At 38.4% G+C, this 26,439-nt stretch overlaps 1 protein-coding gene across 2 annotated transcripts in view; it reads right to left on the reverse strand.

Annotated features, from left to right (window-relative positions):
• Window positions 1-26,439, reverse strand: part of fgfrl1b (fibroblast growth factor receptor like 1b) — a 63,571-nt gene that overhangs the window by 28,378 nt on the left and 8,754 nt on the right. Inside the window, exon 3 of one of the 2 annotated variants that reach the window (XM_052154748.1) lies at window positions 2,324-2,596. The exons of the other annotated variant lie outside the window; for it this stretch is intronic. Coding sequence (XP_052010708.1) covers window positions 2,324-2,596 — 273 coding nt within the window. The remainder of the gene's footprint in view (window positions 1-2,323; window positions 2,597-26,439) is intronic. 2 annotated transcript variants of the gene reach the window in all.

Below are 26,439 nucleotides of genomic sequence, written 5' to 3' on the forward strand. Positions count from 1 at the left end.
TCTCCTCATGTAAATAAGATTTTGTGATGATTTTGTTAAAAATAGATTGCAATGCCCAACTTCCAATAAATATTTTATAGTTTATGGCCATTATTACATGTACAACTCAATGTGGGAATCCAGAGAACTTAATTTACTGAATATAACCGCAGGTCTGCCTCTATGCTGTCAGTCAAAGCTCAATGTGAGTCTGTTGTTAAAGCCACTTCTGCATGTCTCACGCCTCACAGATGCAATATAAAACATTGGCATACCTGAGGGAGAAATGGCTAGTCTCCCCATGTGAAATTATTAACAGTATTTGCTCAGTAAGGAACTAAATGTCCAGATGCTTAAGGGCATTTTACATGGTACATGGCAAGCAAGAATCTTTTGCGATCTGCAGTATGTAGCATAACATTGCCCGCAGCGGAGTGACATTTTTTTTTCTCTGTGCATATTGTATTCCATTTTGCATGCAAGTGATAAACAACAACAAATAAAATGGGTTTTATAGCTATAGTTTAACCATGCATATAACATCCCCAATAAACAAGATTGGTGAACAGACATTGTTTCTGAAAAGATCAAATATTTGATTTCCATGGCCTGTTTTCCAATATTTGAGTTCTAAACTAAAATGGATAGATTATGTTGAACTAGTTAAAGAAAAAAGTATATCTTGCCTTTAATAAAAAGTTGGGCACACCTGGAGAAGCCAATCTCTGTCAGCTTGCACTATATACTGTGCATTTTCTATATTATAGATCTGATATAAGTGTCTTTTGGCTTTAGATATTGTTTGCACAATTGTTTTGTTGTTGTTATTCAATCGTAAAAAAAAAGAAGAAAAAGCACAGCACATCTGATAAATTATCAGCAAATGTGTAGGAATAACAACTGATATAAGTAAACAAGAAACAAAATCCCGCACACTGCTGCTGCTTGCGAATAAACAGTTTAATTAATTAATACAATGTTTCTGTCATGTGACTTTCATCAGGTATTTATTTGTTATTCAATCGTAAAAAACATAAAAACGTATGCTAATACATTTATTTTAGCCAAACATGACTTCATATTGACAACCTTATGCAATCTGAGTTATAAAATAATTTTTCCAATTCGATTAATCATCAGAATAATCGTTAGATTCTTTGATTACCAATATAAGCTATAGTGACAGACCTAGTTCACTTGACCCTGACTGAACACATTTCTGTCATACTTATTTTATCAGGAAGACTCACAGACTTGAGTGAAATTTAAGATGACATTTATTTGATGAATATAAAACAGAAATGTAATGTCTCTCTTTGGCGTAAGCCCCTTCTGGCGGTCTGAATAAATTGTACTCGTAACCGTCATATTCTGCCGGAGATAAGAGGCAGGGGCAAGGAGCCTAACCTTGTGCAGAACGGGACTCAACTGGTGGTGGTGGAGGTTGCCGTGTTGACATTGACAAGACGGACCATAATTGTCATTAAATAATTTAACTTTTGCGTTCTGCATAAGTCATGAGGATGAGTACATTTTGACAGAATTAAAATTTTTGGGTGAACTATTCCTTTGAAGAAATTAACATAATCTATTCGGCCTCACTAATCGACAACTCAGTAGTTTATTATGCATTGTGGCACATACTCCCTATTCCACACCTCATTCTCTTTCTCCTTCCATCAGGGAGGAATGTATTAATTTCCTGGCCTGTCAAGTTATGGTGAAAAAAAGCCTCCATTACCAAGGAAAAAAGAGAAATGCTGTATTAAATTACCACCTACATAAACAACTGCAGGTACAGTGTGACCTAAGACATGAAGCCATCCTTTGTTCTCTAGATTTGATAATGCAAGACGGCATCAGTGCCATATGCTCCCACAAATGCTAACAAGTCATACATTTCTATCAGTACAATGCTCTCTTGTACTTTTTCATTTAAGGTTGCATACACAAAACCACGAATGCTTTACAGCTATGAATTCTTTAGAGCATGTCAGTTTTTGTCAAAAATGATTCGGTACCAGCTTTACATGAGTCCGGCTGCCTTGCTGTACCACAATTTGCCTTTTGTCAGGGCATCTGAAATTGCCTCTGCTCCTTTTGGATTGCAGTTGAAAGCTCATGCTTCAGTTTCACTGTTTTACATACTCAGATGCCATCTATCTAGCTGGGGTAATAATAGATTTAAAGTCTACCTCAAAGTCTAGTGCATGTGCAATGGTGCCAGTTTTGTTAAAGCCCGGATGACTGATGTGGCCTACAGATGCTCTGAGTGAGAAAAAGTATAATGAACTTAGAAATAAAGGGTTGTGGTGCATGCTGAATTGGTTGAGGCAGTCCTTACCAATTACACTGAGTGTGAAGTTGAGGGCGAGGCTGCCAAATCCATTTGTGACACGACAGATGTACACACCGGCATCTTCCAGTTCCACTTCTTTGATCTTTAGGCTCTGCTTTAGAACTTTGTAGCGGGTCCATCCTGGGTTCACATTATGCCCATCCTTCACCCACAACACTAGTGGAGGAGGGTCCCCCTGCACCGGGCACGGCAGTCGCACTGTGTCACCCAGTATCACCATCTGTCTCTCCTCCACATGATGACTCACCCATGGAGGACCTGGAGCAAAACAATTTTGAATTAACAGTAGAGCATCTGTCCAATTTACAAAACTAATAACCAGAAAACAATTATAAATAATGTAAAATGCACCCTAATTAATTTAAAGGGATTTGCCTGGTTTCTGCTTTGATGAAAAATATATTTTTGTACAGTTCTTTTGGAAAGAAATTCAACTGATCACAATGTATATTCAGGATATTAATAATGTGAAAAATTACAATTACAAATGTTTTTTTTTTTTTTTTCAGAACTTCAAAGAGTTCTCATCATAAAATCCTCCATGTGCAGCAATGACAGCATGGGAGATCCTTGGCATTCTAGCTGTCAGTTTGTCCAGATACTCATGTGACATTTCCCCCCATGCTTCCTGTAACACTTGCCATAGATGTGTCTGTCTTGTCAGGCACTTCTCACGCACCTTACAGTCCAGCTGATCCCACAAAAGCTCAATGGGGTTAAGATCCATAACACTCTTTTCCAATTATCTGTTGTTCAATGTGTTTCTTTACCCACTCTAACATTTTTGTTTTGTTTTTCTATTTCAAAATTGCCTGTTTTTTCACAATTCTTCCCATAAGGCTGCACCCCTGAGTCTTCTCTTTACTGTTGTACATGAAACTGCTGTTGAGCAGGTTGAATTCAATTAAGCTGTCAACTAAGGACATGTGAGGCTCTGATGCACTTATGCTCTTGTTTAGTTGTACATCTGGCCTTCCACATCTCTTTCTTTCCTTGTTAGAGCCAGTTGTCCTTTGAAGACTATAGTGTACACCTTTGTATGCAATCTTCAGTTTGGTGGCAATTTCAAGCATTGTAAAGCTTCCTCAATTAATTCCTCAAAACAATGATTGACAGATGAGTTTCTAGAGAAAGCTGTTTCTTTTTTGCCATTTTTGACCTAATATTGACCTTAAGACATGCCATTCTATTGCATACTGTGGAAACTAAAAAAAAAATACAATGTTAAGCTTCAATTAACGAACCAAATAGATTTAAACTGTGTTTGATATAATGGCAAGTGATTTTCTAGTACCAAATTATGAATTTAGAGTCTTAGAGTGATGGCTGCTGGAAATAGGGCCTCTCTAAATTTGATAAAAAAATACTTTTTTCAAATAGTGGTGGTGCTGTTTTTTACATTAGTAATGTCCATACTATACATTGTGATCAGTTGAATGACACTTTGGTACCAATTTCCTTCCAAAACAGCTAAATCTGTACATTATTACAAACTATGTTTATATATATATATATATATATATATATATATATATATATATATATATATATATATATATAATATATATATATATATATATATATATATAAAACATACTATTCAAAGTTAACCCTCTTAGGGGGCTTTCACACTTGGTTCGATTGCCTGTTCCGAACCCGAGTTCGATTGCTCCCCCCTCCCCCCTGCCCCCGACGGACTGTGTTCACATTATATATTTGTATCCGAACCGCGGTACGCTTGCGTCATCAAGCTGCAGCTGGTGCGTAATCGTGTTGCTTGATAACCGCGAAATGAAGAGGCGTCAAAATTCAATGAATAGACTTGCTCGGTTCACATTTGTTCTTCTTTTTTTAACCTTTGGTTTTGTTTTCAACATCAAGATACAGAAACACACTTGCATCTGTCTGCCGCAAAAATACTGAAATCGTTCAAAAGACAAACTGTCCGCCGAAGACAATTTTTGCGAAGGCAAGCAGAAATCGCAGTGCGCAGTCCGTGTGCGTCAATCCCGCTTTTCGTCAAGGTAAGTGTATACACACACACACACACACGCACGCACGCACGAAAGTAAACCCTTTCCGCTCATTTTGAAAGTGACGCGTGTGAGACTGACGACCACATTATACGTCATCAATAGTGGTTCACTTCCGCGGTTTGGTTCGATTGCGTTCATATCAGCAGCGAACCGTACTGGAGTTCACATGAACCGTACCCCAGACCACCTTTTTAAGCGGACTCGAGTACGGTTCGCGGGTGCGCACCCGAGTTCGGAAGACAGCGTTCACATCATCCAAACGAACCGAACTCTGACGTCATTCGAACCGGGTTGCGCACCAAAAGTGCTAGTGTGAAAGCCCCCTTAGTGTGTGTTCACACTTGGCAGGTTTGGTTCGATTAAAACGGACTCAGGTGTGAATGCTCTGTTAGTGTGTTTCATTTGAACAAGTGTGAACACTGCCATCCGAACCTTGGTGCACACCAAACAAGTGGACCGAGACTGCCTAAATAGTGGCTCGCAGTCCGATTCTAAATTAAATCTGGTGCGGTTTGATTGATATATGAACGCAACATGAACCAAAGACGTCTAAACGAACGAAGAACAGGAAGTCATTTGCCTAATACTGACCTCAAGTATACCTGATTTTTCTCATCATAGGAGATATATTTCCCATTACAGTTCGGTGCAGGTGTTGGAACCGTCATCAGCCATCCTTGCAACAGTGCAACAGAGGAATTCCTGGTGCTATTTTGACTCCTTTACACATTTTCTTAGCTCTTCGTTTGTTCTCAGCTGGTAAAAATACCACCATATATACATATATAAATCAAACAAGCACATTTCACCCAGCAGCCAGCATTGTTTTGGATGTTCTGCAAGTTCCATCGCAAAATATACGTTATAAAAGATGTCCAATCAGTTTGTAACTTTTCCTGATGCCTTTTGTTTTGTATCTTTAGGTTTGGTGTTACAAAAGCCAGTGTGAACGATAAGCACACCAGGACTCCAGGACCAAGAGAACCAAACTACAAGTGTGAACACACCCTTGATGTCTCAAGAAACTGCACCCTACTTTGGTCCTTTGGATCAAAGTGTATAATGAAAGGGGGAAATTGATTTTTTATTGTAAAGTGTTCAAATACTTTTTGGGACCACTACTGTACTCTATATAGTCAATAATATAGTACAGACAGTAATATTTAGTGAATGTTTATTTTGTGAATTTATTACCCAGTACCTTAATTTAATGGGGTGTATAAAGTTTGTAATATTCCACCACCAGCAGGTAAAGTTTTCCTCTGTTTACTCCAAGCATATTTATAGTGTGGAAAAAAGGAAACATGAAAGAAATTACCACCTACATAAACAACTGCAGGTACAGTGTGACCTAAGACATGAAGCCATCCTTTGTTCTCTAGATTTGATAATGCAAGACGGCATCAGTGCCATATGCTCCCACAAATGCTAACAAGTCATACATTTCTATCAGTACAATGCTCTCTTGTACTTTTTCATTTAAGGTTGCATACACAAAACCACGAATGCTTTACAGCTATGAATTCTTTAGAGCATGTCAGTTTTTGTCAAAAATGATTCGGTACCAGCTTTACATGAGTCCGGCTGCCTTGCTGTACCACAATTTGCCTTTTGTCAGGGCATCTGAAATTGCCTCTGCTCCTTTTGGATTGCAGTTGAAAGCTCATGCTTCAGTTTCACTGTTTTACATACTTTTTTGGTCTGGACCAAGAGAACCAAACTACAAGTGTGAACACACCCTTAATGTCTCAAGAAACTGCACACTACTAAGACAAAGACACTTAAGTGTGTTGCCTTTTGAGTGCCAGTGAAGTACAAGAAGATGTATACACCATGTGGACTGAAATGCTTCTTTGTGGATTTCAGGGTACAATGAACGTAAAGAAAACCCTCCCAAAAAATGTGCACAAAATCTCGGACATAAAGAAAACACTTTCTCTTTAGCTCCTAATATACCTTGCCCCTCAAAAAAATTGTAAGGGGGAAGTTAGGCACAATACTTTTTCGGGAAATTCTTTCCCTGCACAGTCCTTGCATTCACGAGGTCCTTTTCATTCGCTCCTTACAACTTGCAAAACTCCCATGAGCACCTGCTTTCCATTTCCTCTGGCCTAGTTGAGAAGCCATAGCAATAGTGTGTGTGAGTTTGTGTGTGTGCATGTTGGAAGGCCACTTTAATTCACATGTCAGGAACCATCATGTCCTTTTGCTGCACAAGAAGCTGCTGTGAAAATTATGGAAATTTAAAAATGACACTGCCCCTTAATTTACTTTTTTCTTGTTCCCTTGATGTTTCTCAGTTGGAGTGAAGTGTTTTCACCTGAAGTTGCTGGTTGCCATCCCGGAAAGTGCCAAGAGAAAAGGTTGTTTTGGTGCTGGAATTAAATTACAGTAAATTCCAGAATGTTAGACTGAGAAGGGCCTAGAATGCTAAAAAAAAAAAAAGTATACTTTCTGCAAATAGAGCAGAAAAAAGGAGGACAGGCCATATAAGATAGATCTCATGAACCTGGTGGTGGAATGAACAGAAATGAGGAAAGCAACTCCTGAGTGTTTGCTTAAGGATATTAAAACAACGTGGTGGCTACCATGTAGCAGAAGCTAAAGAAGCTCATTCTCCTTTCTTCCACAAGACATGCTTTACACACAGCATATACATTACACACATGATAGAGAATGTGTAAGAGAAAAGATGGAACTCACAGAGACTCAGGGAATAATGGAGCAAAAGAAGGCTTGGGACTGTCATAAAAAATTGGTTCCTTCCATCACGAATAGTCACTAAAAGAGTCACGTTTAATCTGACAGAAAAGCTTTAATGTGAAATGTGAAGAGGCATCATACATCATGCATGCTGTCAGACAAATATTGCCCATTACAGAGGGAAAGGTGAAAGGGGAAATAGGCCACACATACTGTATGCCCCTAAAACCAAACACATCTAGCTGATGGCAGACAGGGTGGCAAAATAATTGTGCTACCTGAGTTTGGTGAAAAACAGACTCACTGGGTGCAAGAGGAGAGAGCTCTTGAAAATGTTTGGGATGGTGTGTGTTGATGGATTAGGGTCTAACTCAAAAGCAGACGTATAGGCAGAGCATTTTTCGGTTAAGGCAAGGCGTTGCTGAGAATGTGTAGATCATCACCAATATGACTGTCCTGGCACATTTACCCCATGAATGTCCCATAAATCAACACCTGCTCTAAAAAACTAATATTTGTTTTTGGTACACACATAGTTTAGAATTTTAAGAAGGGTTAATAAATGACACTTAATCTCAATTCCAAAACCTAGTGAGATGCAACCACACTTTTAATTTGTGGTCTGATGAGGTTTACTGAAGACTAATTAGATCTGATGTAGATCTTGGGGGTCTGATGTAATGCAAATTTGATGGGGTCTGATGAGGTCTAAAGCAGTTTGATGTGGTCTTATGGGGTCTCTAGTGGGTCTGATGTGGTCTCTAGGGGGTCTAATGATGTCTAATTGGATCTGATGTGGTCTCTAAAGGGTTTGATGAGTTCTAATGGGCTTTAATGGTGTCTGATGTGGTCTACAGGGCATCTGATGAGGTCTCTAGAGGTCCAATGAAGTCTTAAGGGATCTGATATGGTCTCTAAGGGTTTGATGATGTTTCATATGGTCTGATGAGGTGTAATTGTGTCTAATGTGGTCTATAGAGCATCTGATGACACTCTAGGGGGTCTAATAATGTATAATGTGATCTGATGTGGTCTCTTTGGGGTCTGATGATATTTGATGGGGTCTGATGAGGTTTGATGTGGTCCCAAGAGGGTCTGATTATGTCTACCATGATTTTTAAAGCATCTGAAGGTATCTGACAAGGTCTCATGGGGTCTGATAAAGTCTAATAGGGTCTGATGTGGTCTCTAAGGTGTCCAATGAGGTTTAACCCTCTGGGGTCGATGGACGCGCCGGCGTGTCCTGCTGGCTTTTTCGTCATTACAGCGGAAACAACAGAAAATTCTCCATCATTTTGGGGCATACAGATAAGTGTAAGACATCATTAGAGACCATAAAAGGTCTACTTTTGTTTGTGTACAAAATCTTGTGCTTTCGTGAAATAAAGAAAATAAAAAGGGTGAGCTGTAAGCAGTCTCTGGGTTCACAAGCATATATCTGAAACACGTCACAAAAATTAACTGAAACTCCAAAAATACTTATCACACAAACATAAAACATCTAAAGAAAGCTTAAAATGTCTACTTTTAAATAAAACAATTCAAATTTAAAACAAATATTCTTCTGTAATGTAATCTGTATGAAACAAAGCGATGTACAGTTTCTCCTGGCTCAGCTAATTTATCTGTAATGTGATCACACCTAACAGCAGAGCGCACTATTCTTACTCTAATGTGCTGAGACGATCAATGCAAATGGTAAACGCCCCCGACTGTGTCTTAAAAACAACAAGTTTGTTCACTTTCTGCGCGTTTGAAAGACAGCACGATACACAAGTGAGAAAACTCCTGGATAGTGACGAAGAGTTACAATTTTCCTCAGAAGAAGAGCGGGAGACCAATGTACATTTGTATTTTGAAGAGAGAATTGATCCAGACAAGGATACAATTTCGGACGAGAAAGTCATTTAGTTTTCATTAGTTGACATGCTATTTTATATAAACATGTACATATTTTACTAGTGGGACTGTTTCCAGACTTGCCAACCAGGATTCAGAGTACTGAAATTTGAAATATGTCCTAATAAGCAAGGTTTAGTTACATTTAAATGCTGTTTCGGCTAAAGCTATGCTATGTAATATTATATAAAAATAATATGAATGTTTAGATTATATTTTATCTAGTGTTTATAATGCCTCATTATCATCAACAAAGCTTGTGCTTACAAATATGTGTTCAGGTTAAATGAGTAAAATGCACTTTAAATATGCCCATATTAGAAAATCACCATCTTATAATGATTTCTGAAGGATCATGTGACACTGAAGACTACAGTAATGATGCTGAAAATTCAGCTTTGATCACAAATTGCATTTTACAAAATATTCAAATAGAAAACTGTTCTTTTAAATTGTAAAAATAGTTCAAAATATCACTGTTTTTACTGTATTTTGGATCAAATAAATGCAGCCTTGGTGTGCAGAAGAGACTTCTTTTAAACGGTAGTGTAGGTCAAAAATTAAGTAAAGTCTTTATGTAAAGAAAATGTATAGTCAGATTACTTCTTTTAACTTAAAACTTGATTTTGATCATTAAGTCTCCTCACATTCATTCTCTTTCTGTCACATTACTCATTGATAGGCCCAGGGGAGGATCTTTTGTCTCCTCAGGAGTGAATTACAATCAATATACATTATAGTTCACGCCTCCTCGCATATGACCTTTCTAACACTAAAAGTGTCTTACAAAAGTTAAATTACTATATTGTTTTGTATGAATGAATGATCAGGATGGTTTTCACATAATTTTGTAGCAAATAATCTAGGCTACAAGATCCAGTTCTCAAAAGGCTTGTGGACAAATGTTTAGTATGTGTAATATGGCTTTATTTCAATGACTTAAACATTTTGTTTTTTCAAAAACCATACATAAATGTTATTTTCTCACAAATACATACATGAACACACATGTTGCTCTCATATTATTGTAGCCCAGTTTGTGCTGAATACAGTGTTATCAGACTTTAGCCATTAATGTGTTTTTAAGCAACTGAAAAAAGCACAAATGTCAAGGCATGTCAAAACTTCTCCAGGGCCCAAAACACCCTCAGACCCCAGAGGGTTACTAGTGTTTAATTAGGCCTAATGTGGCTTCTAGGGGGTCTGATGAGGTCTAATGAGGTCTGATGTGGTCTATAGAGTTTTTCTTTATAAAGTTTAATGTGTTCTGATATTGTCTCTAGTTGTGTGATAAAGTCTGATGTGTATCTTGGAGGACTGATACAATCTAATGTGGTCTGATGAGGTCTAAATAATCAATCTAATCAATCTAATGCATTATCCGAGTTTATGTGACAGTGTGTCTGACTATCTGAAGGTCTGTCTGACAATCAATCGAGCTAGTTAGCTGGCTGTTTGTCTTACTGTAATGTCTGTATAACAATCAAACTACAATCAAACTACTTTTACCTTTTAAAACTACTGTAGTTTAAGCTATCAGGCAAAGCTTTGGCAAGCCAACATCAAAGTTTGTCTTGACAAACATTACCTGTCTAGTTAGAACTGGTCTCTTTCACCCAATACCTGATTTAAAATGGCGGCATTCGCAACATGTGTTAACGTCAAATTATTGGTATTCATTTCCTGCTGAAAATTCCATTTTAAACTAGCCTAAGCTGTCTTGTTGGTGGTTTTAAAGGGAGTTTGGGCACTTATGAGTTGGGTAGGAGACCAGCTATATGATCTTAAAACAGCTATAACCAACAACCCATCTTAGGCTTGTTTAAGCTGTTTTTGTTTCAGCAGTGTTGTGAGTATAGAGTCTCCTTTTCACTTCATGTGTGGAACACTATTTGTTTGGTGTGCATAAGTAATTGTTAACAGAGTTGCTGCTTTCTGAACATTTCAAATCAGTCACTTACAAGGTTTTAATTTCACTTAAGATGCTGCCTTATGTAGACAGTAGAAAGTGAAGCAACCTGTTAGGTTTAGTAACAGGAAGATGACAGATCAACTGTGATCCATCTGAACTGATGTCAGATTTTTTACTTATGCTTCTATTGCTTTCCAAAATGCATCACGGTTTGTGAATATACGCAAGAACTACTACAAAGAGAGACAGATAGAAAATAAAAGTAGAGACAGAAAGATCATCTTGTCTCCATGTAAAGGCCTTGCATGGTGAGTACCTTTGAAAGAACTCCCAGGAAACAGTCTCCCAGCACATTCAAGCCCAAGATAATGTTCAAGACAAGATCATGTATTCATGCTCCAAAAAGTTCATAGACATTTATCTGTCTGCCTCTCAGTGCGATAAATGAATACAAAGACATGATTCACTGTTGCTATGAGGATTTTGATTTCTGAAAGGATTTATGGACATGCCGCACAGACCGCAGTGGAATTACGTTTGAAGGGCAGTCTCCGCAGCTTTAAATTAACATCATGAGTGTCACAGGGAGCTTGAAACAGAGCTTGACAGCATGCTGCATGGGAAAATGAATATTAAGGAGGAATGACATAACTATTAAAGGCATAGGCAAGAGAGGCATATATAGAGAGAGAGAGCAAGAGTGGGTACAGAGTGGTGTGTAAGAAAATGAGGTGATCCGGGCATGGCAGCCAGTAAACTAACTGCTGCTGTCAAAGGACACGTGTACACAACATCTAGACAGTCCAATCCATTGTAAGAGCAAGAGGCCGACCCGCACATGTTTCTTTCAGAAGGCACAGGGATTATTTCATCTGAAAATCACCTGACCACTGTTAAAAAATCTGTTCAACAGAGCCTATGATAATAAAAACTGTTCAGTACAAACTGAATAAAATGTTAAATGTCACCAATAATAGTTCCTGTAGCTCAACTGGTAGAGCATGGTGCTACCAATTCCAAGTTAGATTCCTAGGAAAAATGCTGATGAAATATATACACAGATCAACCACAACATTAAAACCACCTGCCTAATATAGTGTAGGTCCCCCTCATGCCACCAAAACAACGCAAACCCGCATCTCAGAATAGCATTCTGAGATTATATTCTTTGCTCCCCAAATGTACAGAGCAGTTTTCTGAGTTACCGAAAAATTTGTCAGTTCTAACCAGTCAGGCCATTCTCCATTTACCTCTCATATCAACAAGGCAATTCCATCTGCAGACCTGCTGCTCGCTGGATGTTTTTTGTTTTTGGCACCATTCGGAGTAAATTCTAGAGACCGTTGTGTGTCAAAATCCCAGGAGATCAGAATGCTATTCTGAGATGCGGGTTGGCGCTGTTTTGATGGCTTGAGGGGGACCTACACAATATTAAGCAGGTGGTTTTAATGTTGTGGCTGATTGGTGTACATTGAATGCACTGCAAGTTGCTTTGGATAAAACATCTACCTTGTAAAAAATATGCATCATGATTTACAAAAATGCTTTATGCTTCTAGATGTTTAGATATTACCTCTTCTTTGAAAAAGTTAAAGTAGTGATTGCACCAGCAGCCAATCAGAGGGCAGCTTCTGCCAGGTCATCTAAAGTTTGATCTTCCACTGTCATGTGATTAAGATAGCAGCTTTATCTTCTCTCTTAGTAAACCTCTGGAAAAAAAGGGAGGAGAGCTGTGTGTGGAGGTCTGCTATAAGACATCTGATCAATGGCACAGACAGATAGACCAAACACTGCACTGCCTGGCCTTGGGTATGGAATGTGACTCTTTTATCAGTGAGAGATAATGCCAGAGATTGATGCCTGATGCTGTTTGCACAGAGTAACCTACTCTAACACAAACAGAGGGGATGAGAGGATAGCTAGGTAAACAGGTCCTTTTACAGCTTCACTCCTTTTCAGTGGAAGACATAGGCAGTCTGAATGCAGAGCTCTGGTTCCATCACCAGCTGTCTCTTTACTGTGTGTAATCAGATCTTGAGCCTGACTTTGTACCACAACCAATTGCTACCTCTGGAGCAAAGCTAACTCAATAAAAACACAATAAGTCTGACATCATGCGAGCAATTTCTGCACACTTAAATCACACTGAATAGCTCCACAGAGGCTGAATTCATGAACATTTCCTTAAGAAATATTCTTCTTAGGATAATTTACAATGAATAAGAAATAATAAGTAAAATATTCTTAAAAGTGCTATATGTAATATTTGTACTGTACTAAATCATAAAATGACAATAATATGCCATTAGAGAATTAGGAAATGTGCTAAGTTTAAATACTGGCTTCTCCGATGACAATGCTACAGCCAATATATTCTACTTTGAAGTTTCCATTCCGGGCCAGAATTTCTGTTTATGTTTTGGCCTGTGTGATCCCGCCCACTCCCCACTCACCAATATTAATTCAACACTGCCGGGTTGGCAGATTTGAACAAGTTTGCAGGCAAACAACACTGCATGCTGCAGCCATGGAAGCCAGTAAACAAACTGGATCAGAGATAACAGATTCCACCTGACCTAAAAAGCCTCGCCATCTGTCTAAAACCACCATGACCAGAGGTGGCCTTTGGAAGACGGAGACAGCTTAAAGCCCAGAAGTCCTTTAAAATGGATGCTGAGTTGGCTAATTTGCATCAACATTTTGGCAACCTGCATGAGCTTCAAGTCTGGGGTGGGGCTCTCCAATATTTTGAATTTTTGACTGAATGCTTGTTGTCAATCTTACATATAGCACCTTTAACCCTCCTGTAATTCTCGGGTCTTTTTTTTTTTTTTACCTGTTTCAGAGTTAAAAACAGTGAAAAACTAATCTGGTATTTGGTTAAAATGCATTTGGATCCACAATGATTAAATTAAGAATATATATACATATATATGATCAACAAGGCATTTACGTCCACAGAACTGTCACTCACTGGATATTTTTTTTGTTTTTGGCCCCATTCTGAGTAAATTCTAGCAACTGTTGTATGTGAAAATCCCAGGATATAAGCAGTTACAAAAATACACAATCCAGCCCATCTTGCACCAACAATCATGCCATGGTCGAAATCACTGAGATAACATTTTATTCCCCATTCTAATGGTTGCTGCTACACAATTGGCTGATTCGTTTATTGCATGGAAGATTGTTGGTGCCAGATGAGCTGGTTTGAGTATTTCTGTGTCTGCTGATCTCCTGGGATTTTCACACAAAACAGTCTCTAGAATTTACTCAGAATGGTGCCAAAAACAAAAAACACGTTGATGAGAGAGTTCAACAGAGAATGGCCATACTGGTTTGAATTGACCAAATCTATGTAACTCAGATAACCGCTCTGTACAATTGTGGTGAGAAGAATATCATCTCAGAATAGCGCTGTTTTGGAGGCAAGAGGGGGACCTACAAAATATTAGGCAGATGTTTTAAAGGTTGTGACTGATCGTTATACATATATAGATGATTTTTGATTCTTCTGTATATTTATGCATTGTCAGGGTGTTTTGGGTGAGTATTAGGGCATTGCCAGGTGATTGCTAGGGCATTACTAAATGGTTAAAATGGTTGCTTACTGGCCCAAGACTGGTCAAAAGAGACCTTCCCCAAGTCTCTATGACAACCTGATCCCCAGATATTTGTGGGGATTTTAATGGAAGTCTTCAGAATTTTTTTGCATTATTCTAAAATAAAAATGCTTTTGAATAAAAAAAAACATGATTCTGTATTTGTTTAAAACACATACAATTTGTATCTAATTTTCTTTTTCAGAGGGGTGGAGAACCTTCCAATCAGCTTAGTCTGCTTGTGTTTGTGGCTGAAATGATGATGATGACTCAGGCTGCCTTTCTGCTTTGTTTTTCAGTAGTTTATGCCCCCCCAATGTGAGGTTGCCATCCAACAATCTGAGAAACCCTGTGTAGGGCAGCTTCTCATATTTCTTCAATGGAAGATAGCATTCCTTATATTTTTTCTCCTCATTTGGACAACCAGCAATTTAGACCACAGCGAAGGGCACAGCAGTGCGCCAAACCCGGCCTTGTAAATAGTAAATACAGTTAATATTGTAAATAAAGCAGGGTTTGGGTAATTTTGAGTAACCTGGGATCCAGCACAGTAATGAGCACCTGCATATTAAGCTTGACCTTTGTGTCAAAATCCCGGCCGGCAGCCATCACACGCAAGGTCTTTAATAATGCATTGGCTGTCTTTTCACTTCTCATAATTTTTCTCTATTCCTCTCTCTCCCTTCTTTCTCGTGACTGTTTACAGAGTGAGTTATGCCTTACAGCATGAGCTACTGCTGTTGCAATGACACTGAAAGTACTACATGCCAGAGCAGACGCAGCTGTTTGCAAAAAACAAGACAGCACACAACGTATTTGTGAAGCTGATGTTATTAATCACAATTGACCATGCATTACAATTAGAACTTAAAATGTCCATCCATGTCTTCCTCACTTTCTTGTTTGCTTTCTTTCTCAGATGTATAAGCAAGGGGGTTAGGCCTCTTTTATGCCACAGTACTCACCAGGATTAATGTTTATGTTCCTGCTTTTTGTGCATTTTCTGAAATTGGTCTTTGACCTACTGCAGTGACCCAGGGAAAAGTAGACCCAAGTCACCAATAAGGGTGAGAGACCCTATTAAGAACAAAATGATAGGAAAGGAGGCCCTTCCATCCAGCCACAGGTTCTAGATTCCTGGAATACTCAAGAGGAAATGTGTCAATTACACAAATGTACAAAATGGGATGCTGGATTCACTTTGGAGACATTGTGACAGCAAAGTGCATCTCTCACAGTTGACATTGTGAGGTTAATGCTGGTTATGTTGGACACCTGTAATCCTGCTCTGAAACACTAGATAATCCTTCTTTTAAATGGGGGATAAAGAAACTCCCATGCAGCCTCTGCTGAGACAGGGAACCTCCCATACAGAGAAAATTGCACATGACAAATGCATGGCCTGGTCTTGCATGAGGACATTGCTCCGACAAGCTCAGTCCACTGGAATGGGTAAAACAAAGGTGGGATGGCAGATCTCCATCTCTCATTCAGTGCGAGTTGCACTCTCCCACCTGTGCAAACACTCAAAATTGGTAGGTTGCAGGTATAACACATAGATTCAAAGGGGATGAAACATTGTTGGACTCCCAGAGCAATTCAACTATTGAAACGTTTAACTAAGCCCTGATTATAAAAAAAATGTTCAAAGGCTTGGCGCTCATCCTTTGCATTTTAATACCTCCTCCATAAATACCAACTCTCAAAGAGCCGCATCAGCACGATACAGCACAGGCAAATGCAGCTTCTTAACTGCTTTGTTTACGTAAACTGACTTTTCACCCACAAATCTAACTGCGTTTGTGACGTGAGTGTGTAACATAGATCACAAACTACAAAGAGTAGCGCTCAGACCTTCATATGAAGAATAATGGGGACATGGTTCTGGTTTTCATCTGAGATTAAAAATATGGGAAAAATAATTTAGCCAGACTGGGTTTATGTCGTCCTGACGTTAATGTGTCAGTGTGCTTGAAGTCACCACAGGACCGGATATTATAAACATCATGATCAAATTTAACAACTGCACTATTTCCCATTGAAATGTGCTGATTAACGTGCTCAGCATTTACAATACCAAGGAACACACATACATGTCCATGCATACTTGTACAAACAAAGGTATTTGCCAAAAAATCCTTTTCTACAAATGAATAGGGGAACAACTCAATTGGCACGATCTGTAAGTACCCTGCAATGATGCTCACTTCCAGTGGCAAGACATACCTAGGCAGGAATATTAGTTAATTATCAAATCACCTCTGTCAACATAATTATTCCCAAAACTGCGCAAAATTACAAACACATGCACACATGCCGCAAACACACGTGACACAAAATTCTTCTGTGAAATACATACTGATTTTTCCAGCCAGACTTTTACAGTTTTGACAATGCACCACAGGAGGTACATTTGTACAGTTTTTAAATTGAAATGTAAATTAAATATAAATTATACAGTTTGCAGCTCTTGCAGACAGACAGGCAGACAATAACTCTGTCTCCAGTGTATGTAGACAGACAGGCAGATAAGAACAACTCCAGTTACAGCTGTTTGTCTCCTTAGGTATTTTCAACTATCTGCCAGGTACATAATTTCTCTAACACAGGATAAATTAGATGCAGAAATCAGCACATTTTAGTAGTATCACAGCAATGTATAGTATATTCGAGCAAAGTTATTGTGGTTGCACTTTATTTTACAGTATGTGTACTTTCTGTATACTTTCCCAAGAAAGTACTGTGTAATATTAGGTAACTACATGTACTTAATATGCATTACTTTTAGGGTTGGGGTTAGGTTTAGGGTTAGTACCTAGTAATTACTGTAGATGTTGTAATTATATAATAAGTAAATGTAGAGCAGTACTGTGAAATAAAGTGCTACCATTATTGTAGCAAATCTTTAATAGAGAATAAACAGGATGGACTGATTTTTAAACTTTTATTTACACTTTTATAAGTACAGTACTGTGCAAACTTTTTAGGCACTTGTGAAAAATGTTGCATAGTGAGGATGACTTCAAAGATAATGACATCAATAGTTTTCATTTATCACTTAATGTCAAACAAAGTCCAGTAAACATAAAAAGCTAAAACAATATTTGGTGTGACCACCGTTGCCTTTAAAACAGCACCAGTTCTCCTAGGTACACCTGGACACAGTTTTTCTTGGTTGTTGGCAGATAGGATGTCCCAGTCTTCTTGGAGAATTCACCACAGTTCTCAAGTATATTTAGGCTTTCTCAATTGTTTCTGTCTCTTTATGTAATCTCAGACTGACACAATATTCTGAGGGGGGCTTTTTGAGGGCCATGCCATCTGTTGCAGGGCTCCATGTTCTTCTATTCTAATCTTTTCTATTTGCAAAAGTAATGTTTGAGAGTCTAACATTTATATTTCCTATTGACACACTAAAGCTGAATATATAAATAACCATCTTAAAGACAAATGCTTTTTGTGAAACAGCCTAAGACTTTTGCACAGTAATGTAAATGAACCACTATAAAATTAGTCAAAATATTAAATAAACAATCAATAAATCTGCTTTCTACAAGCTTTCTGTGATATTCTAAAGGAGCAGATTCAGTACAGGCCCATTCGTTTATGCCTTAGCACGAGACAGCATATGCAATTCCAGTGCTCTTGGCTTCTCTCTTACAGTACTTGGCCAAAACAGTCCAGGGACTGACGCCTGCATTACTGTTGTCATGCAGAGGCAGATCACAGACACAGCATGGCTCCAACAGAGCTACTCCATTATAATTTTCTGATAAACAGCGCTTGCCTGCAGTGCTGCATTATCTGTCTAATAAACCCAGAGATCCTGACACCTGCTGGGAAGCCAGCTGAAGAGAGCTCTGCATAACTGATTTTCCCTTGTTCTTCTTATCAAAGCTATTTCTACTTTAAAAAGAAGATTATTGAGGTAAATGGAGTGTGAGGCCCAACATCTCCTGTTCCCAACCCGAGAGTCTGGAACTGATTTAAATATTTGAAAAGAGGGGAAAAGAAAGCTTTAAAGGAATAGTTCACCCAAAATGAAATTCTCTCATCATTTACTCACTCTCATGCCATTTCAATACAAAAATAAGTTTTGTATTTTTTCAAGTCAAACAGTTTGCAATAGTCTGAATATAATTGGTGTTAAAACAATAATTACATTTCTTAGATTATTAAATGAAATCATACTCTACCTTAACCGCAATGTATTTAATAATGCATTAGTTTGTTATTAAATAGAATGCTATTAAACACTTGCATTTAAAGTACAAATTTTTATTGTATATAAACAAAGTGCATATTAATCTTACCATTCAAAATTAATACAGTCTGAACAGCATAATAGACAGGGCTGACGCTGGCCAAATTGATTCCCTACGCAGAGCTCCAATGGTTTCCTGAACTAGGTAGGGGTTCGTGTGATATGAGCGTGAAGCGATCGTCTGTGTTCTGCAACTGCTTTCGGGTCCTTGAATAATGTACAAAATGCGAGTAAGGGTAGCCGGTGGACTTTCTGGTGCCCTCCTAGGGTAAGATGGTGCCCCCCTAGGGAGTTGGTGCCCTACACAGACTGCATAGCATGCGTGTAAGGAGTGACGGTACTGATAATACAATATTGAACCATATCAAAGAAAAATAAATAACAATTTGCAAAACTGCAGCATCCCACAAATTGAAATAAATGTAAAAAAGAAGGACGCTATTCCACATATTAAAAAGTATAACTTTTTAATGTATATAAAGAAAGTGCATATAAATGTAACAATTCAAAATGAATACAATCTGAACAACATAATACGTTGGCTCCGCCCTCCCTCACGCATCTGATTGACAGGAACAACATGTGAGTCTGTAAATCTGAGCAGACAGTCACAACGAATGTGTGCGGTTGAGCATTTAGGCCTATATAATTTTATTTCTTTTTTCGTTCTTTGAATTTGTTAAATCTATTCATTTAAATCTTTTGATTATTCATATCTTCATTTTTTTTTTTTATTGTTATAAATAGATTCGGCTCTTCTGAAATGCAAGCCGGCTCCCAACGTTCACCTACAAAACACGGCTCTTAGAGCCGACTCGTTCACGAACAACCCATCACTACTGGATATCGGCATCGGCCATTAAAAAACCCATCTCGGGCGATAACTACATATGACTCCACTGGTTTATTCCATGCCTTCTGAAGCCATCCAATTGATTTTGAATGAGAACAGTATTTTTCATTATAAATCTTGACCTCTGCAGTTTTCTTGGCTATCATGATTTCAAGCTCAAATACACTTCCTTGCACCATCTAACACTCTGTGCATGCGTCAAGAACTGGGAAGTGTAATCGAGCTTGAAATCATGATCGTGTCAAAAGACTGCAATGGCAAGATGTACAGTGAATAAGGACTTATATTTTTTTATGTTCTCATACAAAATAGACTAGATTGCAGCAGAAGATATGGATTAAACCACTGGAGTCTTATGGATTACTTTCTGCTGCTTTATGTGATGTTTTGGAGCTTCAATGTTTTGGTCATTATTCACTTGCATTGTATGGACCTACAGACATAATATATTCTTTAAAGAATCTTTGTGTGTGTTCTTCAGTAGAAATAAAGTAATACATATCTGGGTCATTTCATTTTTGGGTGAACTATTCTTTTCAAATGAAGAGAAAGTTCATGTCTTGACGTTACCATGGCTGCAAAAATAAATAAATATATAAAAAAATATAATTAGCCTATAACACATTTTTCCATATCTTACCTCTTTCAAGAGCACGACACAGGCCTTTGACACATGTGCCACTCTAAACAGTCACAACTGTTGGATACACATTTTCTTTCTGTCATTGAGCTCTACGACTGGTGGACTGTGTAAATCACAAAGCTATATTTATTAGCATGGCAACGGTTTGTTTCACTTTAACTTCACTTCACTTTGTTTCACTTTAACTTCAAGCTCTATTGAAGCAATCATCTGCCTGATCAGAACAAACGTCAAGAAAAACGGCCAAATGTCATGCTGCGTGGCTCACAACAACCAAACGTATTGCCACAGGAACTCAGCATTTTCTTGGGAGAAAGCAGTCTGTTTCTTTCCACCGGCAGGAATGTTAGTGAGAAACAGGAAATATCTGACCACACGAGAGAACGGAACCAAGCACATTTCTCAAACCTCTGTGTTCACACTTTGTTTGAGCTGGCTGCTGTGTTTGTGTGTGTAAGGTTTCCTGGAGCAAAGTCATGTCAACTTGAGATGGCCATACTCAGTAGGTCCTCCCCCCCCCCTACAGTCCTGGTACTTTTCCTTCAGTAACTTTCTAAATGAGAACTCTTACAAGGAACAGAACACCCGAGGAGGCTTTTCCCCTGTTGTATTTTCATTCACAAAAGGAACCAAGTCAAGTGATTTTTATTTGTATAGCACTTTTCAACACACATCGTTTCAAAGCAGCTTTTATGAAAATCATGCATTACATTTTTTTTACTGTAATATGTATAAAGTCTTAAGAGTGATCATTGTGTAGTTTGATAAATATTATTGTAAATTGTGTATACAAATTTTATAATTAAATAATAATTGTATTTAAAACCCCTGTGAGCAAGCTGAAGGCGACTGTGGCAAGGAACACAAAACTCCATAAGATGATGGTTAATGGAGAGAGATAAGCTTGGGAGAAACCAGACTCATTGTGGGGGCCAGTTCCCCTCTGGCTAACAAGCATGAATATAATGCCAATATTAGTTATTGATGTGCATTGCAGGTCATGGTATAAGATTAGTAAACTAAGTAAGTGTTAAAGTCCAATGTTTAAAAAAAAAAGACTAATGTCTTTGAAATCCATCCTGGACATTTAATCGTAGAAAACATTGCCTGTTTTAGATCAGTTAGGATCACTTCTTTTTAAGAATGTGAAATGTCAGAATAATAGTTGAGAGAATTATTTATTTCAGCTTTTATTTCTTTCATTACATTCCCAGTGGGTAATAAGTTTACATACACTTTGTTATTATTTGGTAGCATTGCCTTTAAATTGTTTAACTTAGAAAAAATGTTCTGGGTAGCCTTCCACAAGTTTCTCACAGTAAGTTGCAGGAATTTTGGCCAATTCTGCCAGACAGAACTGGTGTAAATGAGTCAGGTTTGTAAGCCTTCTTGCTTGCACATGCTTTTTCAGTTCTGACCACAAATTATCTATAAGATTGAGGTCTGGGCTTGGTGATGACCACTCAAATACCTTGACTTTATTGTCTTTATGCCATTTTGCCACAACTTTGGAGGTATGCATGGGGTCATTGTCTATTTGGAAGACCCATTTTTTACTGAGCTTTACTTCATGGCTGATGTCTCAAGATGTTGATTTAATATGTCCACATAATTTTCCTTCCTCACGATGCCATCTATTTTGTGAAGTGCACCAGTCCCTCCTGCAGCCAAGCACCTCCACAACATGATGCTGCCACCCCAATGCTTCACGGTTGGGATGGTGTTCTTCGGCTTGCAAGCCTCAACCTTTTTCCTTCAAACATAACGATGGTCATTATGGCCAAAAAGAAAATTTTCTGTGTCATCAGACCAGAGGAATATTCTCCAAAATTAAGAATCTGTCTCCTTCCTGAGCAGTATGATGGCTGCATGGTCCCATGGTGTTTATACTTGTGTACTATTATTTGTACAGATGAACGTGATACCTTCAAGCATTTGGAAATTGCTCCCAAGGATGAACCAGACTTGTGGAGGGCCACAATTTTTTCTGAGGTCTTGGCTGATTTCTTTTGATTTTTCAAGGTACACCTCTACTTGACTTCAATTAGCCAGTTAGCCTCTCAGAAGCTAATTGTCTAATTTCTAAAAGACTTGACATTATTTTCTGGAATTTTCCAAGCTGCTTAAAGGCACAGTTAATGTGGAACAGTTTGTCTGTAAACAATAGCTTGTTTGCACATGACTTCACGGCACTGCGTTACTGTGGAGCTGAATATAAATGGAGTTCAGGAAGTGATTTTCATAGGAAAGCACTGTCACAAACTCGAAATGCCTATATTTTGCATCGTTTACGGTTGCTCAAATCCACCAAACTGAGAAACCACAAGGAGCTTTCATCGTATACCAAAAGTTGTTGTTCATAAGGGGAAAAATGCAAGAAATTGACTGTAAAACGGTGGAAAAATGGCTTGTAAACCTGTGTCTATGGTCTGGAGGAGCCAAGTCGGTAATGCTCATGTATGCAGTGAGCACTTTGTCAAAGGTAAGTTAATACAACTTATGTGGCTATGTTTATGTAACGTTAGCCGTTTCCGTACCTTGTAAAGTTAAAGTAATTGTTTTTTCTTCTCTTTGAGTTTGTACCTCTGTAACTAAACAAAAATACGTAACTATAGCAAAGCTAATTACAGAGTGTTTGCAGGCTTGGTACCGTGGTCGTTGACCCAACCACTAACAAAAAAGTTGTATGCCTCCATACTTTTGTATGCTTTCATTTGTTTTCTGGAGTACATTTACATGTATCCATTTGGCAGAGGCTTTTATCCAACGCAACTTGTAGTGCCCTTATTACACAGACAATTCCCCCGGAGCAACCTGGAGTTAAGTGCCTTGTTCGAGGACATTGACTGTGGTGATCGAACCAGCGACCTTCTGATTACCAGCTATGTGCTTTAGCCCACTACGCCACCACAACTCCTAGGAATAGAAGGATGTCTGGAGGACAAGGTAGTTGCTTATATCTACCGCCTCGATCGCAGGCAAGTTTTCAATTTAGTTGAAAAATCGCTCCTCTTCATAACATAAGGATCATGTCCAACATATGTTGTGATTTTCTGTTTATATCTTTCTCTCGTAATCGTGTCTAAATTAGTAAAGTACGGACTTTCCTCCATCTCGTCCATTCTGCTTTTCACTTCCTGCCCTCGAATCATGTGACTGCAAACAAGCTATTGTTAGAAAAATTACTCATGTCATGCACAAATTACATGTCCTAAACGACTTGCCAAAACTATAATTTGCTAATATGAAATCTGGAATGATTAAAAAATGTGTTTTAATGACTTTATCCTAAGTGTATGTAAACTTCTGACTTCAAATGTAGATGCATTGTCCTTTGTTAGTTGGCTGATGAAGGCTTTTGTTGGCAATTAATTGACACTCTATGTATTCCATTTCAAGAGTGTAGTCCATCAATAAACAAAGGTGATGCAGGCAGAGATCAGTGAGTTGCATATGCAGTATCCAATGTCTTACAGTTGGAGTTGGCATCAGTTCATCCTCTGAAGTCTATTGTAAAAGTGAATGTCAGGCTGCATTAAATCATCATCACTCAGATACACATAGCAGTGGAGTCCTACACCAAGCAGGAACGGAGCTGGATCTGGCCAGCTCTGATAACCTTGGATATGTATCACAAATCACAAATAGAATAATATTAGCATAGATGTTATTAAATTTTATGCAAAGTTAAAGATCATGATAGGTGTTTCTGGTTCCGGCAGACCTAACTAAAGCAGCCTAATTGTGAGTTGATGGATAAATTAGGGTCTTTAGTCTTAAACTGAGTGAGTGAGTCTGCATCCCGAATAGTGTTAGGGAGGCTACTTTATAGTTTAGGAGCCAAATAGGAAAAGGATCTACTTCCTTGTGTGGATTGTGGTATTCTAGGAACTATTAACAAGACAGAATTTTGTGATCATAATGAACGAGATGGAATATAACGTGTCAGAAGGTCACTTAAGTACTGTGGAGCTAGACCATTCAAAGATTTGTATGTAGTTAACGGAATTGTGAAATATGAAATTTAACAGGTAGCCATTAAAATGGTGCTAATATGATCATATTTCTTTGTTCTAGTCAGCACTCTGTCAGCTGCATTTCGAACCAATTTAAATTTATTTATTGAACTTGCTGTACATCCTCCCAGTAAATACATTACAATAGTCTAGTCTTGAGGTCATGAACAGATTAATTACTTTTTCGGCATTAGCAAAAGAGAGCATGTGTCGTAGTTTAGCAATATTTTTGAGGCGGAAGAATGCTATTCTACAATCATTGGAAATTTGATTTTTAAAGGACAGGTTGGTATCAAATATAACACCCAAGTTCTAAGCTGTACAAGACGAAATAATAGTACATCCATTGAGAGTCAAATTATATTTAGCAGCTTATCTTTTGAGGTTTTTGGTCCAATAATTAGTATTTATAATTAGTAATTAGTAAATTACTAGCCATCCAGTCTTTGATTTCTTTCATACACTCTGCAAAGCCGGACATCATTAGTGCCAACATGAATAAAAAAATTGAAAATCTATGTTTAGCATTAGCCAGCATTTGTAAATTTGATCTGATGTCAGACGCTCAAGCCCCAGAAATGCAGTTAACAGTGGTGGCTGGAGTCTCTATTTCCACGTTACTTACAATAGAATCACCAACTATTAAGGCTCTTTCAACATGATTCTAAGTCGTTGCATCACTGAGTGGAGAGAATCGATTGGAAACCTAACAGGAACGGGAGAGTGGTGTCACTTTTCTGAGTGCTGGCGAGACGTCACCCAAACGCCATGATGCTGGGGCCCTAAACCCGGAACCATATTGTGTGTGTTGCTCGCTGTACTACCCGCATCCGAAACAGTATCTACCGGCTTCTCTTTCTTACTGACCTCCACTAGTGTTCGGATGCGTGTCTCTAACTCATTAACCTTATCCATCAGCCTGACCTATTCCTTATATTTATCACAAGTGAATCCCTCACTGCTGACAGAAGAAGCTATAGTAAACATGTGGCATGCAATGCAGGCAGACATAACATGAGCGGATGCCATGACTTACCACAATTGTTTGTTGTTGTTGTTTTGGCTGTTCTTGAGTGGCGAGGGTTTGAGATCGATGTGGTTCCTGATCAGCAGATGTTTGAGGTTGATGCAATAATTTGTGTAAAACACAGTGGAGCAAACAAATGCATGCCGTCGAGATGCGAGATGTAGACAAGCGGGAAAAGAAAAAAGAGAGAATACGGGTGCGTGTGGTAAAATACACGCAGTTGAAACAGTAGAAAAGGGAAAAACCTGAAGCACACGGTAAAATGAATGTATAAGAATAAGCAATGCTAAGGAGGCTTGCATGCTACAAACGTGTAGCTCGTGAAACATGCTGGCAGTAATAGGAAGTCAACCGTAACTGTGTATTAACCAGACCCATCGTAGTGACGTCTAGTATCGACCATTTCTTCTGATGTTATTTGCATGCATGTTTCAATAGCAACAACAACAAAATCCACAACACCGACAGAGGATGCCCGGATTGGAGCTGCACTTTTGTTTGTTTTGGGCTGTTTTATACGAACTGTGTCTGCATCGGAAAACGTAGGCATCTACCTAATCAGTTAATGGGTTACACAACAGTGTTTTGGATGAATGAAACTATCTGTACTGTTTTAAAAGCACTTTATTTCATCCCACCTTCATCTATCCTTAAACAGCCTCCAAAGGCATTTTTTTCCGGTTTTCGACACTTGTGTCTTCAGGTTACAGTTTAAATTGGGAGCGCCTGTGCGATGTTCAGTGCTGCAGCCAGAATGAGAAGAGAGATGAGGTCGCGAAAGCACTTTTTAACCATCGAGTCCACGCTGTAACAGGCACGCAATACTCCCCTTATGTAAACTAGATTTAATGATAATTTAGTGTATAATAAAGTTAAATTACCCACTCTCGATAAACATCTGATTATTTAGTTCATCCCAGGAAAAAGACATGTAGTAATCCAGAAATCGCATTATTTTCTTTAAAGTCACAGTACGGATGCAATGAATATTCAAATAGTGTCTCTTCATATTCGATGAAGTCACACACACACACACACACAGACACACACACACACACACACACACACACACACACACACACACACACACACACACACACACACACACACACACAAACAAAGATCCCCCATTTAGCCTTAACAGAC

The sequence above is a fragment of the Xyrauchen texanus genome, chromosome 23 (assembly GCF_025860055.1).
Source record: "Xyrauchen texanus isolate HMW12.3.18 chromosome 23, RBS_HiC_50CHRs, whole genome shotgun sequence".
In the NCBI taxonomy this organism is placed as follows: Eukaryota; Metazoa; Chordata; class Actinopteri; order Cypriniformes; family Catostomidae; genus Xyrauchen; species Xyrauchen texanus.